This window comes from Humulus lupulus, chromosome 3 (assembly GCF_963169125.1).
Source record: "Humulus lupulus chromosome 3, drHumLupu1.1, whole genome shotgun sequence".
Classification (NCBI taxonomy): Eukaryota; Viridiplantae; Streptophyta; class Magnoliopsida; order Rosales; family Cannabaceae; genus Humulus; species Humulus lupulus.
In genome coordinates this window covers 89,349,243-89,369,248 of record NC_084795.1, presented here as the reverse complement: position 1 = coordinate 89,369,248, position 20,006 = coordinate 89,349,243, and the positions used below count along the sequence as shown (strand labels likewise).

Below are 20,006 nucleotides of genomic sequence, written 5' to 3'. Positions count from 1 at the left end.
TCATAATTATTGGAAATGACAAGAGCTTTTCTTTACTCACATTCCGTGTTGTCATGCCAAGCAAAAGGAAAGATAAAATTACAGCGCTCAGCTGATTAACTGTCCAGAATGATTGAATTCCCAGAAGGCTGGCTATAGCATACTAAATGACCTCACCAGAAATGAGTAATTTTCTGTGAGCAAAATTTACAAATAAAAGTTCAAGAGATAGATATTGCTCAACTTCAACATAACTTTCCAATCAGTTTCATGTTAAGCTGCAATGTAATCTATTATTAAGAGCATTCGTTTTCAAAGGAATAGTTTACAGATTATAAGAAGGAATGGGAGAAAACTTCCAGTGTGTAATCATATTAAACCGACGGCTGTTAGTTTAGTTATTCTGTTTCAAAACCTCTGCCTCTGCCCTGGCCATGGGATCATCCTTAATCTCCGTTTCTTCTTTTTCCCCTTCTCGCTCTTGAGCCAATTTCTTTCTGTGCAACTCTTCTGCCTCCTCCATCGCAGCCCGGTTTTCTGCCTGAATACGTAGCATTTCCTCTTCTTGTTGTTGACGCTCAAACCATGTGTCCGCATCCGCCCAAACTATCAAAAGAAAAGACCAGGCATGTATTCGTTTAAAACAATAAATCAGACAGTATTAACAGGTGTGGTGATTATACATTCTAAGTTATAACATGCAAGTAAATCATAAATGAACTAGAAGGCCCAATCGACCCTTTTTTACAGAGGGAAAAATAGAAGGGAAACTGTCTTCAACTAGACAGCTACCAAGAGCTACTGCATTGATCCGATTTTCCTAGAACCCTAATTATCACTTCTTTTTCCCTCCCATATTCTCAGCAATGCATTATGCAACAACGCATAACAAAATAGAAAGTAAATTATAAATGGATAATGAATTAGAAGACCCAAATAGCCATTCTTTAAATATTTTTTTTCTTTTTCTTTGGGGCACAAAAAGTAACATTTTTCAGCTACCAAAAGCTAGTGGTTTGAACAAATGATTCAGAAACACTATAGGTAACATATGCATAACAGAGTCGGTCAATGTCATAGGTAATTTATTTTCTTCTTCCTATATTCTCAGCTTGCAACAATGGATAGACAAATACAAAGCAAATCATAAATGGTTGCTAAAAATAACGCTAGAGACCCAAAAGCTTTTTCTATTTGGAGCAATAAAAATCAATCTTTCTTTGGCCATCAAGAGCTACTGCATTGATTTCGTATAACAACGCATAAGACTACCAACCCACTCGAGTACATTATCAGAGAAGTGATCTCGGGAAGTTAGGGAAAGTCAGAACTAGAAAAGGAACAACCTTGGGCGTAAACTCACTCCAAAACCCTAAACCCAAAGTCTTAGAAGAAGAATTCAACATATTACGCAGTACAAACCATAAATTATCACCGAAAAATCTCTATCACCAACAAAATTAGCAAACTCAACCAATTCGAAGTAATTAACCTAAAAGTTGACTCAAGCAAAAGGGTTTTAGAATAAAAGGGGAAAGATAGTGTTTTCTTACTAGGCTGAGCGGCCCAACCCTGTTCACCACCCTTGATGCGCTCAGGGAGAGCATAATTAACGGTGAGGACTCGGCCATAGAGTTCAGCGCCATCCATATTGTCCATGGCGGCGGCGGCGTCCTCTCGCTCGAGGAAGGTGACGAAGCCAAAAGAGCGATGTTTCTGGGTGGCTTGGTCGAGAGGGGTCTTGACGTCTTTGATATCACCAAAGGGTATGAAAGCGGCGTGGAGTATGGACTCGTTGACCTCCTCCGCCAGTCCTCCCACGTACAATGTGTTCTTCTGCACTGCTTGCTGCGCCATTGGTAATCTCTTCCCAACCTCTCTCACTCTCAATCTTTCTCTTGTCGATCTCCCGCTCTCTGTTTTTCTGGCTTCTGCTTTGGGTTCAGCTCCATTAGTGGGCTTTTTTGCAAATGGTCCCATTACAAAACAATAAATTTTGAGAAATTTTTTCATATGCATTTTGTCTTGTTAACTTTTTCCAATAGTATTTTTTATAAAAAGTTGAAGTTCACTATTAAATTTGATTTTTGTGAAGTCTTTTCAGCTAAATTATAAATAATTTATTAAATCAACAATTCATAATAATAACACAATTATTTTGCCTAATTACTTTGTTCTTATATTCAATTTTTTTTTCATCAAAATTGAGTTTAAGTTTTATTTGAACTATTTTATAAAATACATTATCTAAAAATTAATTTCTTAAAATAGGATTCAAACAGGTAACAAGATAAAACATAGAGTCCAAAAAAAATATAAATCCAAGAAATTATAACAAATAACATTCGATAATTAACTGATAGATGTAGTTATTTTTAAGTACCATTTTTCTTTTTATTTTATTTTATTTTTAATATATCTTTTTTTATTAATTTAAAAATATGTGATTTTAATATCCTAATATATCAACGTTAATTTTGTTCAATTAATTTTATTTTAAAGTTATATTGATTTTTTTTTCAATTTTTTAGTGATATTGGTATATTATTTTCTAAGTTAATATATATATTTTTTTATAGTATGATACATGAAAGTTATATAGTTAATATTATTTAACAATACGTAATTTTTTTTTTATTAACACGGTATATATGCATTGTATGTTATAATATGTCAACTTTTGTTATTGTTATTTCATATCAATTAATTTTGTTAAAAAAATATTATGATATATAAATTTATTAGCATGGTATATAAGTTTTATTTTATATTAGTGTACGCCCTGATTTTCCCACGGGCTGATTAGCAGGCCGAGCTTCGGACTAATCATGGTTAGTCCATAAACATCCCCCAGGTCGGAGCTCCTGTCTTGAGGTTGTACCCCCCTTAGCTCGAGGAATCCTCAAGGACTCGCCAAGACTCCCAAGACTGGAGCAAGGAATCGGAAGGCCGAAGGTCGGGTCAGATGCACAGCTCGTGGTACGAGCTAGATATGGAGGCTATGACCCCTTGTAAAGTCAACACACGCAAGATAAACGTGCATATATCTGACATCACGTGTCCGATATCTCCCTGACTTCTCGGACACGCTGCAGGAACGTGCATGTTCAGACACCCACGGCTGGGTTGGGCCGTGCGGCCCATTATCTCCTTACCTATCGATTTGACCATACTTATGTGTCAGGTTTAGGAATTAATCATGAATGTCACAGAGTTGATATGACAAATAAGAAGGTCACGGGATGACCTCCTTACCAACTTCCAGGTGCCTTCTCCTATAATTATGGAGACCCTGGGAGTTGATAAGGGTTGGAAAAATAGTCTCTGGAGAGATATACTTTGTAACCAAATACCCATAATATATCAATAATATTGACTAGTGGAGTAGAAGGATTTTAACCTTTGAACCACTTAAAAACGTGTCTTGAGTCACCTATTTCATTCACTAAGATCTTATATCTGTTACGGTTCTATTTTTAGCACTAATCCCTTTATCTTTTTCTCTTAATTTCCTATTGGCGAAGAACCGCGTCAACAGTTTGGTGCTTTCATTGAGAGCAAGTTCGATTAGTGCTGCTACAAACATCCAACTATGGTGACTACTCGATCCAGGCATGGCAACGAGACAGAACAACATGATGGGCAAGAGGCTCATCATACCGCCATCCCTGATGAAAAAATTCCTGAAGTCCAGCAGCGCCCAGGAAAGCAGCCAGCGGGCCAAGACGATACTGGTAGTTCGGCGCCCCGGCCACCTAATCCGAACCCGTGTTATTATACTGCGGTGGAGATGGAGAACGCTCAGCTGAGGAGCCAGTTAGCAACTGCTAGTTAGCAAATCCAGGATATCCTGGCCCGACTACCCCCTCTCACAACCAACGTTAACGTTGGAGAGAGGCAAGGTGAGGCTCCTAAGTCTCGCCGGGGTAATCGGTCCAGGCATAGCCGTTCGGATGACTTCCAGCAGCCAACTCCACCCCTTCATCGCACCATCGAGAAGCAAACTTCGGGGAAATGCCTGGGACCGGACAACGGCAGTACAGCCGTTCGGTTAGGACGTCAACTCCTAGCTCTCAACCATCCTCGAGGACGCCCAGGAGAGCTCGAGGAAATTCCCGGAGGAGATCCGGGGAGGGCCCACGACGTCAGCCCGTCCCCGAAGACCGTCCTGCGCCTCGTCCAGATCGCCCAGCGCGGGACCAGCAAGTTGGTAGGGCCGAGAGGCCCCCACCAAATTTGATCCGTCCAGACGGAACCAGGATCGCTTCTTCGGTCAGGCATCCTCCATCTCCGATCAGATATCCGTCTCCTCCTCGGCCCGTCCGAGACATCCCAGCTTACGGGAGTAGTAGGAGAAACCCACCATCAACGGGACCTTCCCGGCGTAGCAGGGCGCCGGAAGAAAGCTCAGGTCCTCGCCACCAAAGGCGGACTCCAAGCCTATCCGACAGGAGTCATTGGACCGGCAGTCACCGGAGTGATCTCTCTGGAGGAGACCTGCGTCAGCGACTAAGTTCAGCACAAAGTCACCAGACCACCCAGGGAAGCGACCTTCGAGATCGCCTCAACTCTCACAGAGAGGATCGGGCTAGAGATGGTAGTCAGGCTCGCTCGGGGGGGGGGGGGGGGGGGCGATCCGGAGTACGTAACAGAGGGAATGCCCCAAACAACCTATCTCAAGATAGGAGGGGCAATAACCCACCTAATATGTACAATGGATCCGGAGCTGTTGAGCAGCCCCGGAATAACCAAGGATCTTAGGACCAAACCCTCGAGCGCCTAACTCAGATGGAGGAACTAATGAGGAAGCTCCTTTCAGAAAAAGAAAAAGACGAATATGATTCGGGAGATGAGATGGAACTCTTCGCCCCCAACATAGCAGCGACGGCATACCCATCTGGTTTCCGTATGCCTCACTTGTCGAAGTTCAACGGGGACGGAGATCCGTCGGACCATTTAGGGATGTTCAACACCCTAATGATGGCCTAGAGCTGAGATGCTTGATCTTCCCTTCCACACTGACCGGACCTGCCAGACAGTGGTTCAAGCAAAGTAAAAGACAGTCAATCAGCTCCTGGAAGACCTTCTCAGCTGACTTCAAAAGGGCATTCCGCGCCTCCCAGGCCGCCCGTGTTCAGGCCGACTCCCTGGCCAATGTGAGACAGCAACCCGGCGAGACGCTGAAGGCCTACCTGAGCAGATTCGCGAACTTCGCTGCCCGAGCTAGGGACGCGGATGAAAGCTCCAAGCTCATGGCCATGAGAACTGGAATCCTTGTTGGAGGAGATCTCTGGAAGGATATACAAAAGAAGGGAGTCAGTTCGGTCAACGAATTCCTTAATAGAGCCCAAGAATGGATAAATTTGGAAGAAGCAGAAGCCTCAGCCGCGGGAACCAGCCAGGTTCCTGAGCAGCCCGCTGGAGTGGGGACGGAGGTCGTGGTAGTGACCCCAGACGTCACACAGAATAACCAGCCCGGCGGAAGCAAAAGAAAGGGGAATGGTGAAAACAATCAACACGGCCAAAAGAAGAATAAGTCTGTAGACAAGTTCAAGCCCGTGTTCACGACATATACCGAACTCACCCAGTCCAGGGAAAGTATCTTCCTGGCCAACTCTACTCGGGTCCCCTGGAAGAGGCTGGAACCATTGAAACACCACAAGGGAAAGAGAGACACTTCCAAATTCTGCCGTTTTCATAACGACGTCGGCCACAATACCGACGATTGCAGGCATCTCAAAGATGAGATAGAGACTCTTATCCGAGCAGGCCCCTTGGCTCAATACTCACGGAACAGGGTCCCGGCGAGTCGACCTGCTCCAGACGCCACAGCCAGTCAGCCCGGGACTCGGATAGATCAGGACGTCCCTCCTCCCGTGGTCGGAGGAGAGATATCCACCATCTCTGGAGGCCCGCACATGGCTGGCACGAGCAGAGGCGCCCAGAAGAGATACGTGAATGAATTAAAAGCTCACAACGGAGTGGAGTTCGTCCCAGAGCAGCGTCAGTCAAAACAGCAACGATTAGAGAAGCAACTGATCACTTTTACGGAGGAAGACGCAGGCCATGTCCAGTTCCCCCATAATGATCCCTTGGTTGTAGCAGTCCAGCTCGCCAACCGGAAGGTAAGGAGAGTGTTGGTAGACAACGGAAGCTCGGTGAACCTCCTATTCAGATCCACCTTAGAAAAGATGGGATTGATCGTCGCCGAGCTAAAGGCGACCTCCATGATGCTGTATGGCTTTTCGGGAGAAGGATCGGCAGCGATAGGGACGATCGAGCTGGTGATCACCCTAGGAGAAGAGTCTCGAACAGTCTCTAAACTACTCGAGTTCGTGGTCATTAACTGCTCCGCGGCCTACAACGCCATTTTGGGCCGACCTACGCTCATAGCTTTCGAGGCTATCACTTCCATTCGACACCTCGCCATGAAATTCCCTACTTCAACAGGAATCTGCACCATCAAGGGCGATCAGCTCGCTGCCAGGGAATGCTACAGCATTTCCATGAAGGGAAAATCTAAACCCGGGCAGCTGGCTATGGCCATTCTGAGTGAAGAGGAATCCCAGGAACCCTTGGCGACTCCTGAGATTGAAAAACCTCAAAACGCCAAAGGGGAAAGTGTCGCCCTTAGTGAGGACATTGACCCCCGAATAGGCGAAGACAAGTCCGAGCTCCAGGCTATTGAGGAGCTCGAGGAGGTGAACCTTGATACACAAAATCCATCACGGGTGGTCAAGCTCGGGAAAAACCTCTGTAGCAAGAGGAAGACGGAGCTGATTACGTTTCTTCGGGCTAATTTAGATGTATTCGCATGGTCGCACAAGGACATGGTAGGGATCAGCCCGAGTGTCATCATGCACACGCTCCACCTGGACAAAAGCGTTCCTGCCAAGTCTCAGAAGCAAAGACGTTTAGGAACAACCCGAGCTGAAGCCCTTGAAGAAGAAGTGGCTCGGCTAAAAAAATGTGGCTTTATCCGTGAAGCCAAATTTCCAATTTGGGTCACCAATCCCGTGCTAGTTCCAAAGCCCAACGGGAAATGGCGGACCTGCATTGACTTCTCCGACCTGAATAAGGCCTGCCCCAAGGATTGTTTTCCATTGCCAAGGATCGATCAGCTGGTGGATGCCACGGCGGGGCACGAGCTCATGTCCTTTATGGACGCGTACTCAGGCTACAATCAGATCGCGATGAATCCGGCGGACCAGGAACACACTAGCTTCATGACCCCGACTAATGTCTATTGCTACAAGGTCATGCCGTTCGGTCTGAAGAACGCCGGAGCTACCTACCAAAGGCTAGTAAATAGAATGTTCGTGGACCAGATCGGAAAAAACATGGAAGTATACGTTGATGACATGCCTGTCAAGTCAAAGACTGCCGACAACCATGTTTCCGACCTGGAAGGATGTTTTAAAGTACTACGAGAATATGGCATGAGGCTCAATCCCCATAAATGCACTTTTGGTGTCACATCCGGGAAATTCCTGGGGTTCATAGTCAATACCCGAGGAATCGAAGCAAACCCCGACAAGATCAGGTCACTGCTCGAACTTCCTTCCCCCAGGTCGCGGAAGGATGTCCAAGGCTTCACAGGAAGAGTGGCAGCACTCAACCGGTTCATTTCCAAGTCAACCGACAAGTGTTTGCCCTTCTACAACCTGCTCCGAGGGAACAAGAAGTTTGACTGGACAGTAGAGTGTGAAAGCGCATTCCTCGACCTGAAGGTGCATCTGGCTGAACCGCCTGTGCTATCCAAGCCCAAGGCAGGCGAGCCTCTTTTTCTCTACCTAGCTGTCACTCAGGATGCAGCTAGCGCCGTACTGGTATGAGAAGAGGACCAAGCTCAGAAGCCAGTCTACTACATCAGCAAGAGACTCCTCGGGGCAGAATCACGATACCCACTGATGGAAAAATTGGCGTTCTGCCTGATTACGGCCTCGCGAAAGCCTCCTAGGGAAAAATTGAAGTTTGACTGTACGCCCTGATTTTCCCACGGGCTGATTAGCAGGCCGAGCTTCGGACTAATCATGGTTAGTCCATAAACATCCCCCATGTCGGAGCTCCTGTCTTGAGGTCGTACCCCCCTTAGCTCGAGGAATCCTCAAGGACTCGCCAAGACTCCCAAGACTGGAGCAAGGAATCGGAAGGCCGAAGGTCGAGTCAGATGCACAGCTCGTGGTACGAGCTAGATATGGAGGCTATGACCCCTTGTAAAGTCAACACACGCAAGATAAACGTGCATATATCTGACATCACGTGTCCGATGTCTCCCTGACTTCTCGGACACGCTGCAGGAACGTGCGTGTTCAGACACCCACGGCTGGGTTGGGCCGTGCGGCCCATTATCTCCTTACCTATCGATTTGATCATACTTATGTGTCAGGTTTAGGAATTAATCATGAATGTCACAGAGTTGATATGACAAATAAGAAGGTCACGGGATGACCTCCTTACCAACTTCCAGGTGCCTTCTCTTATAAATATGGAGACCCTGGGAGTTGATAAGGGTTGGAAAAATAGTCTCTGGAGAGATATACTTTGTAACCAAATACCCAGAATATATCAATAATATTGACTAGTGGAGTAGAAGGATTTTAACCTTTGAACCACTTAAAAACGTGTCTTGAGTCACCTATTTCATTCACTAAGATCTTATATCTGTTACGGTTCTATTTTCAGCACTAATCCCTTTCTCTTTTTCTCTTAATTTCCTGTTGGCGAAGAACCGCGTCAACAATTAGTATATTAGTTTTGGCTCGTGCACCGTACTCTCAAAATGTGTGTTTTTGCACATATTTGAATAAGAAAATTATAAAAAAAAATAATAACTAAATTTTGGCAATAGTTTTGGGTGTCCACACTCCAAAAATGGTCATCTTACACCTACTCAACAATGAAAACTAAATTTTAGCAATAACTTATGACACTTATGTGCCTAAAATGGGTACCATATTGCCTACTACATTGGAGAAACACAAATTTGGCTAATAGTTTAAATTATCGAGGCAGTAAGTAACTTAGAGTACTTTTATGCTTATTCAAATAAAAAAAATGGAGGAACCATGTATATTGTTAAGCATGGTATATTCATATTTTAAACTATAATATATATATATATTAAATTTTGTTGATGGTATTTAGTTTCTGTCTTATTATATACAATGGTAGTTGTTAATTAGCTTTTTTGCTAACAACTAAATAAACTAAAGAATGAGATTGGAACACATATTTTTATGTGATCCAGTTTATTAATTAACCCTAGTTCACGAGTCACTTGTATTAGGATGCTTAAGAACTTGCGCAAGTCAAGTTCTCTTGGTTTTTAGACAGCGTATCGACTTACTCTAAAAAGTAGGAATTCAGATCCTTTACAATGTGTGTCATAGCCCTATTTATAGGCTGATGGGACAATTAAGCTCATTTATTGGAGCTGATTACAATTACTCTCCCTTAATGGAGATTTGTTACATAATAAATACACATTCTATACATAAATGAGTTGGTGTTGTAATGTCTCAAATTACCTAATAAGGCTTAGGGCATTGATTAGGGGGCCAGATGGCAAATTATGAAAAATTATGTATTTATGTGATATATATGTGTGTAATTACATGATTATGTGAATTATATTATAATATGACCAGATATGCATGTTTATGTTTATTAAATATGCATGTGAGCCCGTTTCTTATTAGAAGGGCAATTTTCGTAATTTGGCCCGTTATGGGTATATTTGGAATATGTGTACATATATGTGTGAGACCACATTATTATGTGAATATATTTGGGTTACTCGACACGAGGCGATCCTAGGGAGCAAGTTAGCGGGAAAGTCACAACGAGACCTAATACCCGACCCGGGGTGAGTCAAAGGGTATTTTGGGTATCTAGTACATTATCGGGTTATCGGGTAATGAGAATAAATATTCGAGGATATATTCGGAGTTAGTGAGATTAGGATGGAATTCTGAGGATTTTGACCAATTTACCCTCGAGGACGTCTTTGGTACCCCGAGCCTCGGGATTAACTTAGAGTTACTTAGAGTCTAAGTAAACCACACAAACACCAAAACGGAAGAAAAAAGCGTTCAAATTTCTCATTGCTCTCTCTCTCTCTCTCTCACTCACACACTATCTTAGTTTTCCTTGGGAATTCTTGCGATGCAGGAGGAATTGAGGCTAGCTTAGGCTCGTGATTACTTGGGGAGAAGCTTAGCATCATTTGGGGCAACTGAGGTAATGATTTCCAGCCTTTAATCTCTCTGTTTTTCTGGTTTTTAGCTAAGTTCCGGAGTTTAGAAACTCAATTCTAAATTTTGAGATTTGGTGAGGTTTTGGCCAAGTTTAGGCTTGGGTTTGTGTGTGTGTTTGAGGTGCTGAGTTGATTGGGAACTTTACCTTAGGGATTTAGCTATGTTTGGATAGGTTTTTGGTGGGTTTTGGCTTGAAGAAAATGAGGAAATTTATGAGTTTTCATGTCAATTCGCGGCCCTGTTATTGGGGCGCCATGACTCTCATGAACGAGAAGGGGAAGGAGGTGTTGTCAGCCCATTTGAGTTACGGTGCCTGTAGTGGTGCGCTGCGGCGCGTGTCGAAATAGAGGAGAGCCTTGGGTTCTCTGCCTTGGGGTGGGCCGCGACTCTTTTGTTATGAGTGGTGGCGCTTGAAGGGTTTTCAAGCCCTGGGAGGCTTTTGAGTGCGAGAACTCAAATCTAAGGGCTCGAGATTGATCCTACTACCCGGTTTAGTAGAATTCGACGTTCTGGAGGCTCGAACTCGGTCCAGAAGCCTTTATTTGCTCATTTTTTTTAAAGATTATCTATTGGTTGTGACTAGGTTATCGCTAGGGGCTCGGAACCAGGATTATGCTCGAGGGTCGTTCTTAATATACATTGCACTCGGACCTAAGGTAAGAAAACTGCACCCAATACGTGACATGTGTGATTAGGGCTTGGCCTGGCTGTCGATTATAACTATGAATATGGCTCGACCCCTTAGAATAAACGTGATTATGTAATGTTTGAGCTCGTTGATTAAACATGCTTGAATGTTTTGTATCTGGCTAGTTGTTTATTGATCGTATGCATTGCCTACGTAGATAGGGCTCGGCCCCATTAATGAGCATGATTATTACTATGGTTGTATTTAATTGGTTGAGATATATGATTAATATGTATGCATACTTTTGTTTTCTGAGGTATGCCTATTTGCATATGTATCTGTTTGTGTTGGTTGTCTGAATATCTGGTTAATTCCTTGACTTATTAGTCAAGGGCGGCAATAGCGCGCTGCACGCTGGTCGAGAGGCTTAGGCCCAATTAGGGACATACTATTACGTTGGCCGACCCTATGGTCGTTAGAAAAAAAAGCTCTTGGCTAGCTCTATGGCTAGTTACTAAGAGCTAAGGGCAAGCGTCCCATGTGACTCTATAGTCACATAGCTAGGGCATAGAGCCCTGGGTTGACTCTATGGTCATCTATTCAGGGAAGGGGGCCCCATAATGATCCAAGTATCATTTATTTATAATTGTATGCATGCATGAGTAGGTTATTATTGCTGGGCATGCTAGATATGCATCTGAATATGTATTTATTGTTCATGCACATGTTTAAGTTTTCTTGTTGAGCCTTGGCTCACGGGTGTTGTGTGGTGTAGGTAAGGGGAAAGGAAAGCTAGACCAGCCATGAGTTGGAGAGCTTCGGTGGCGGCATGTACATATGCGAGTGCTCGACCCCCATGACCGAGGATATCTCAAAGGAACTAGGGTTGTACCCCTTATTTTGTCGCTTAGGCCGGCTGGTTGTAACTTTTGATTTGTATATACCCTTTTAAACATCTGTTTGTAATATTTTGAGATCTCATGTATGTATTAAAATTTTAAATTTAAAGTCAATGTTTCCTTTGACCAAATTTTTTAACCATAACCTTTGACATCAACTTTAGTTACACGTTTATAACCAAATGAATCGATTAGCAAGTCTGACACTATTTAAAGTACACAATGTAACGGTCTTGGATCAAGAGGACGTTACAACTTGGTATCAGAGCTACCAAGGTTTAATGGTTCTTGAAGATTGGCTGGGCATGTACACTCGCCACCAAAGACAAGCTTGACTCAGTGTTTGGTAACTACTTATGTGATTAAGTGCTTAACTGTTTAAATAAATGTATACACCTTATCTGCATGCCTGATTAGGGAGCATGAGATATTTTGATAGGGTCTAGCCCTTGACTGTTGCATGAATGATAAAGATATGCTTATTAGCATTGTTATTGCTTGTGAATGCAAACAAACCACTTATTAGCGTTGTTATATGGACATGTAGGTCAGGACACGCTTATTAGCGTTATTATTTGCATATAGGCCAGGAAATGCTTATTAGCATTGTTAATATTGGCAGGGGTTAAGGAACATGCTTATTAGCATTGCTTTACATGTATAAATTATTGAACATGCTTATTTGCATCGCTAATTGCTTATGTATGCCATAAATGCTTATTAGCATTGTTATTTGTTGATGAATATCTGGAAGTGCTTGTTAGCACTATGATTGAATGTATTACATGTTGGCATGCTTAATAGCATTGCATTTGTTTGTTTGTTCGGTCTTGGACCGTCAGGCGACAAGAGGTATAGTTATTACTTACCTAACGGCCGATTTGATCAGTGCAGAGTGGGATAGTTATCAGTATGCTTCCTCGAAGGTTAGAGAGGTTGGCTGGCCAAGAGATACAGGGCATGGAAGAGAATGACCAGCACCAAGACCCACCGCTAGCTCCAGAGGACTGGCAACAGGTGCTTGCTGATATGCAAGCTAGGTTACAGAGGCCAGAAGATGATATTCGCCTCTTGAGACAGCAACAGGTTCCAGTAGGGAACCTACAACCTGCAATACCAGCAGTGTTATAGCCAGAGGTACCAGCGATAGTAGAGCTCAAGGAAGTGAGAGATAGATGGGAACCCCTGTATGAGAGGTTCAGGAAACAACACCCACCGATTTTTGAGGGCAGCTTAGACTCACTGAAGGCTGAGCAGTGGATGACTATGATAACGATCACCTTGGATTTCATGAGGGTATGTGGTAATGAGAGAGTGGCCTGCGCCACTTACATGTTTCAGGAGGATGCCCGAATATGGTGGGAGGTGGTATCCTAGACAAGGGCAGTAAATACTATGGAATGAGAGGAATTTAAACTCTTTTCAATGACAAATACTACAATGACGCAGTTAAAGCTGCGAAGGCTTAAGAGTTCAGTAAGTTACTTCAGGGAAACATGTCAGTGACCGATTATGCCTTGAAGTTTGACATATTGGCAAAGTTTGCTGGGGATCTGGTACCCACTGATGGGACCAGAAGAGAGAGGTTTCTCCAGGGGCTACATCCTATGATAGCCTGGGATGTTCGTATTACTACTGTGCCAGGAGTGACTACCTATGCACAAGATGTAGAGAAGACGCTTACAACTAAGAGCGCAAAGAACAAGATCTAGTGCGAGAATGCGGCTAGAAGGGTTTCTTGAAGGTCGGGACCTCCATTTGCAGGCTTTGGTAGGGGCGGAGGCCCTAGTGACCAAAAGAGAAAGCCTTCAGATACAGTTTCAGCTCTAGGGCCAGATAGGAGGCCACGAGGCATACAAATAGGCTGCTAGGGTGGCGGTGAGACTTGGAAAGCATTCCCAAAGTGTACTCGATGTAGGAGGTGCCATATTGGGGAATGTCAGGTGAAGGCATGCTTTGTCTGGGGGAGTGTGGGACACCTGAAGAAGGATTGCTTGAAAGCCATGAAGGAAGAGCCCAAGAAGGTGGACAGCCTGATGCCAGCTCGAGTGTTCACCCTGACCCAGTCAGAGGCCGAGGCTAGTCCCTCGGTGGTTACAGGTTAACTTTCTAGTGTTGGGACCCTTTATACTATTTCGATTGATTCGGGTGCTACACATTCTTTTGTTGCTAGTAGGATTATTGATGGACTATGTAGACGTTGGGACTTTTATCCTGTGGGGTTTGGTACTATATATGCTGCCTACTGGGGAGTTAGTGGTTTCCAGGAGATGGGTCAGATCACTACCAGTGACAGTGGATGACAGGGAGTTGTCAGTTGACTTGATAGAGTTGGTTATGATTGAATTTGATATAATTCTGGGTATGGATTGGTTAGAGAAGTATGGGGCAATGATAGATTGCAAGAAGAAGATGGTAACTTTTGAGCCTGAGGGTGAGGTTCCCTTTGTATTCGTTGGCACTATGCATGGACCCTGTATACCTATGATATCTGCACTTAGAGCTAGAGACCTATTGTAGGGAGGATGCATAAGATTATTAGCTAGTGTGGTGGATACCACTCAGGTCGTGCCAGTGGGACCAAGACAAACTAGATTAGTTGTGAGTTTCTAGATGTGTCTCCAAAGGATCTGCCAGGGTTACCTCCACACAGGGAGATAGAGTCTGTGATTGAACTATCGCTAGGGACAGAGCCAGTGTCTAGGGCACCTTATAGGATGGCTCCAGCGGAGTTGAAGGAACTAAAGGTTAAATTATAGGAGTTACTAGACTTGGGTTTTATCAAGCCCAGTTTCTTGCCATGTGGGGCACCAGTTCTCTTCGTGAAGAAGAAAGATGGTTCTCTGAGGATGTGTATTGATTATAGAGAACTTAACAAGTTGACTATCAAGAACATGTATCCTCTGCCAAGGATTGATGTTCTGTTTGACCAGTTACAATGTAGGACTGTATTCTCCAAGATATCGAAAAATGTGCCAAATCCACCTCCTCCACCAGGTGTCGCGGAGGACGAGCCACAGGTGGAATTGGAAGAGGAGGAGATGGACGCTGAAACCTTGCAAAAAAATTTGGGAGTGTTGCAAGACGAGTTAGCTACCCTAAAAGCTAACCAAGAGAACATGGCTGAAACTATGGTAATGCAACAGATGGAGATCGTCCGACAACGCTGAGAGTGGAACGAACGACATGCGGACATGGATCTTCGGCAAAGAGACTCTAAAGCGGCTTTAGAGGCGGCCATTCAGTTGGCTCGAGGACAACCACCTGCTCCACCTGCACCAACCTCTCAGCTAGATCTACCACCGAACCCTCATCCTCCTCCAAATCCACAAGACCCAAGGAGTCCACAGCGACTGGAACAACATCCCGCTACTCATCAGGAAAGATAGACCCAGAATCCTAATAGAAATAATGAGCAGCAACAACCCTCTCGTGCTTGTCGAGGTAATACGCAGCAACACAAACAAAATAGGGATGAGCAACGTCCCAGAAGCCCTAGATGTCAAACAACTAATGAACAGAACCCTCCTGGCAGGGGACAACGTCCCTCAAGAAGTAGAAGATAAATGGACTCAGGCTCTATGGCCCGGGACCCCCCAAGACAGAGCAATGTCTGGGAACCCAATGACCAACGCAAGCCTCCACCCATTTATCGAGACATACTAGGGAGAAGAGAGGGGGACAGTGCGTACAGGTTCCATTCTCACATGTCACAGTTCAGAGATAGCCATGATTATAATGAAGCAGACTTCAGATATAATAGGATAAATAGTGGTCGACAACAAGAAGAAAGGAATTTTGCATTAAAACCCTCATCCGATGGACAACCGACCAACAAGCTAGAATGTTGGGGGGCAGCCTAGACAACCCAATGTCTTTGACCGAATAGGTGCAAGTGAGTAAAGGCAAAGGGATAAGGACCTAAGGGACATACTTAATGGCCGAAGGGAAAGCACGATGAGTATGCCCCACCTACAACGATCGCTCCTGCCCCTGCTATACCAGACACTGTTCAGGCTTAAATAGATGTCCTGAATCAGGTTGTGCAACAGCTGGTCGGGAATAAAATGTTCCATATAGAATATGAATGGAGTAAGGGTACCCCATTTATCAATAGAATTGCTATGGCAGAAATCCTGAGCAAGTTCAAAATGCCAGTACTGCCTAACTTTACTGGAAGAGAAGACCCAATATCTCACGTGAATAAATTTGAGATACAAATGGACATCCAGAAGGTCTTCGAAGATGCTCGATGCATAATATTTCCAGCTACTTTATTTGATATTGCATAGGAATGGTACTTCAAATTTCCATCAGCCAACATAATTTCATGGGAGATGTTCGTAAAAGAGTTCTACTGACAGTTTTATGCTGGTCGGATACATCTGACAAAGGTCAATTAGCTGGTCGATATCAGACAGAAGGAAGGAGAGCCTCTCAAGGAATACATCCAGAGGTTTATGTGAGCAGCTGCTCGGGCCAAGACTATTGGATATGAGAGAAAGATGATGGGCATCACAGTTGGAATGCAATGCCAATCTCCCCTTTGGAGCAACCTATGGAAAAATGAAGTCAAGAGCACTCAAGAAATCCTGGATCGAGTAGACAAGTACATCAAGCTGGAAGAGGCTATCGCTAATGAAGGAAAGTCCCCAAAGGTCGACCAGGGAAAGAAGGAAGAGACGACCGAAGCCGCCAGTGGGTCTGGAGAACCCAGCGGCACTAACGACAAAGGTAATAATAAGAATGGAGGAAAAATGGCAAATACTTAGCAGACGACTTCTGATAACAACCGCCCTAAGCAGAGAAGATACTAGCTGAGGTTCACTAACAACACGATCCTGGTCGATAGCAGAGCCGAAGTGTATCAGGCCAGCCATACCACAATCCCTTTTAGGCGACCAGCCCCAATCAGAAATGACATATCCAAGAGGGACACAACCAAGTTCTATCATTTCCACAACAACTATGGTCATGATACCAATGAATGTAACCAATTGAAAGATGAAATCGAGTTCCTTATACGACAAGGACATCTGAGACGATATGTATGAGCAGGGGGAAACTTCCAGCAAGGGGCCAATGGAGGCAACGAGTAGGCACTTGTACGCCAACACTCGCCTCCTCTGCAGCAAACCCCAGTCTCTGGTACTGTGCTAACTATCTGTGGGGGACCGCATATATCTGGTAACAGTGGTAAGGCAAGGGAGAGATGCTAAATGTCGAGGAGAGAACTCCCAATAAATCTCAAATAGAGGAAGATAGTATAACTTTGTCTGAGCTGGACGTGGAACATGTCCGATTCCCCCACTCATATCCTCTAGTCGTGGATGTTCAAATTGCCAACATGATAGTAAAATGAGTGTTGGTAGATATTGGAAGCTCGGTAAACATTTAATACAAGTCTTCACTTTAAAGAATAAAACTTTCAGTGCAAGACTTAGAACCGTGCAACCAAACCATCTACGGTTTCTCCAGTGAGGGATTATCACCAACATGGTCGATTAGACTTCTGGTCATGATAGGAATGACACCTGGGAACAGGACATTACTCACTACTTTTATAGTAGTTGATTGTCCATTCGCATATAGCGCTGTGATTGGAAGATCCATCTAGGTAGATCTGCGAGCAGTAACACTAGTCTGGCATCTGCCCATGAAGTTTCCAATTGATGCAGGAGTTGGGTGCATGTTGGTAAATCAGCGAGAGGCCAGAGAATGTTACAACTCCTTGATCACAAAGGAAAAAAGGGGTGAATCAGGGAGCGGAGCAGAAAAAAGGTTGCTAGTGGTAAATGAGTCACAAGCCCAATCAGGTGAACAAGTCACCAAATAAGGTGTTGCCCAAAGTGAGGATAGGGACTTAGATCCTCGCTTTGGGGATTTTGAGGAAATCATTGGACCCGTGGAGGACCCTGAGGAGGTCCAACTAGAAGAAAAAGGTCTGACCAGAGTTGTGAAATTCAGTAAAAACTTAAAGACAACAATCAAAGTAAAGCTGGTGGAGTTTTTGAGGAAGAACCAGGAGGTCTTTGCCTAGTCACATAAAGACATGTTTGGAATCAACCCAGGAGTTATCAGCCATGTCCTGAACATAGAAAAAAACCACCCACTGGTGCAACAAAAAAGTAGGCTGCTCAAAAAAGACAGGTTTAAAGCCTTAAAGGAAGAAGTCGAGAAGTTAAAGGAAAATGGATTCATCAGGGTAGCGTTTTATCCATCTTGGGTCTCTAATCCCATACTAGTTCCTAACCAAATGGTAAGTGGAGAACGTGCATGGATTTCACAGACCTCAATAAAGCCTTCCTGAAAGATTGTTTCCCACTTCCAAGGATCGACCAACTGGTCGATGCTACATCAAGACATGAAATTTTATCATTCTTGGATGCATACTTCGGCTATAATCAAATTAGTATGCATCCACATGATGAAGAAGACACTAGCGTTCGAACAGATACGAGGCTTTACTGCTACAAAGTAATGCCCTTCGGTTTAAAAAAATGCTAGCGCAACTTACCAACAACTAGTAAACCACATGTTCAAAGAACGAATCGGCAATAACATGGAGGTTTATGTCGATGATATGTTGTTAAGTTGAAAAGCGCTGGTGAACACATCGTGTGTTGGGAAACTTATACAAGATCTTTATTTATTTTCATGTAGATCTAATATTAAACAAGTTAATATGAGACAACCTGGAACATGTTTCTAAAATTGAATTCAAAGAGAAATAATGATAAGAATACTTACATTATACGCAGCAGAATAATAGAGTCCTTCCTCTCTAACCCTAGTATCCTTTCTGTCGTAGAGTATTACCAAGAAACTGAATCGATCTTCAGTTTTTTTCACATTCTTCCAAAGTATCCTCAGAATGACCTAGATTAGAGTGGGCAGTTCTCAACACATGAGATGGATATAGAGAGAAGAGAAAAGAACAACGAGACTTAGAAATGACTTATGTTTAGAGAGAATCTAAAACCTATCAGAAACTTGTGATTCAACTTATGTTTTCAACTCTCTCTTAGCATTCATTTTATAAACTCAATTAGGTCACTTATTTAATTAAAAAATCAATAAAATAATAGCAATAATCAGCCCTAGGTCGAAATTATCATGGGCTTTAGGCCCGTGAAATTTCCCATTTAATTATAAGCCCGTTGGACTTAAAATCAAGACCTATATTCTTTTCTATTGATTTAATTAATTAAATAATTATTCAAATTAATTATTTATAATTTGAACCTTGATTTAAACTTATTTACTGATTTAGATACCAATTAATCTTAATTAAAAATCTCCCTATTTCTCTTTTCTTCTCTAAATTGTATAACTCTGTTAAACTATCCAAAATTGACCTGGTCAACTTTGATAATCCTAATTGATAATTAAATCAATTAATTGAGACTATATAGATGATTTTGTCCAAGGTACAGTGGGTACCATGGGCCTATGAAATCAAGCTCCAATAAGTTATCATAAATCTAACAAATAAATTTACTAACTTATATACTCCTCGTGACTCCACTAAAGACTCGGAATTGCACTCTTGAATTCATAGAACGCTCTATAAGCAATATAGATATGTTATTAATTATCCATTGTTACAACCATAATTGTCACTCAATCCTCTACAGACAGTCTACAATGAGATGAGACTAAAATACTGTTTTACCCCTCATTGTATTTTATCCTTAAAACACTTAGTTCCTTGTAAATGACATTTCAGTAAACTAATATTAATTACTGAAATGAGATCTCTATCATTTAGCACCTTGAACCAAACTAAAAGGAAACCATCATTTCACTTCTTCATTAGAAACTATAGATGTTCATATCTATGATTAACACTCCGACTTAATTATACTACCGAGTTCCCAAGATGTAAGTATGTGCTAATCCGTAGGGTAAGCTGGCAACGAACAAGTCAAATAACTCAAATAATACAATCAGTTAGAATACTAACCACTTAGAATTGAGATTGAATTAACCTATGGTCAACTATATGATATGACTAGAATAGATAATAACGATATGTTTACTTATCCTATCTTCTGTCAATATCGCTCCAGTCCGATGTAACAAATACATCCGATCTTATCTACTTTGCTAATGTTCTGGAAAGAACATAACACTGCGATGTGTAAGGAGATCATATCGTAGATTGGCAAGTCAGTGTAAATCCTATGCACTGACTAATCTTAGGACTAACTTATTTTGAACATATAATCATATTTATAT

General features: G+C 43.0%; 1 protein-coding gene across 1 annotated transcript; it reads right to left on the bottom strand.

Annotated features, from left to right (window-relative positions):
• Positions 1–109: 109 nt before the first annotated feature.
• On the bottom strand, positions 110–1,997 carry LOC133822941 (uncharacterized). The gene is made up of 2 exons (XM_062255418.1): positions 1,533–1,997; positions 110–585 (listed from the first exon to the last, which is right to left on the bottom strand). Exons 1-2 carry the CDS (start codon positions 1,990–1,992, stop codon positions 374–376), a joined length of 672 nt encoding a protein of 223 aa, XP_062111402.1. The 5' UTR covers positions 1,993–1,997; the 3' UTR covers positions 110–373.
• Positions 1,998–20,006: the final 18,009 nt, after the last annotated feature.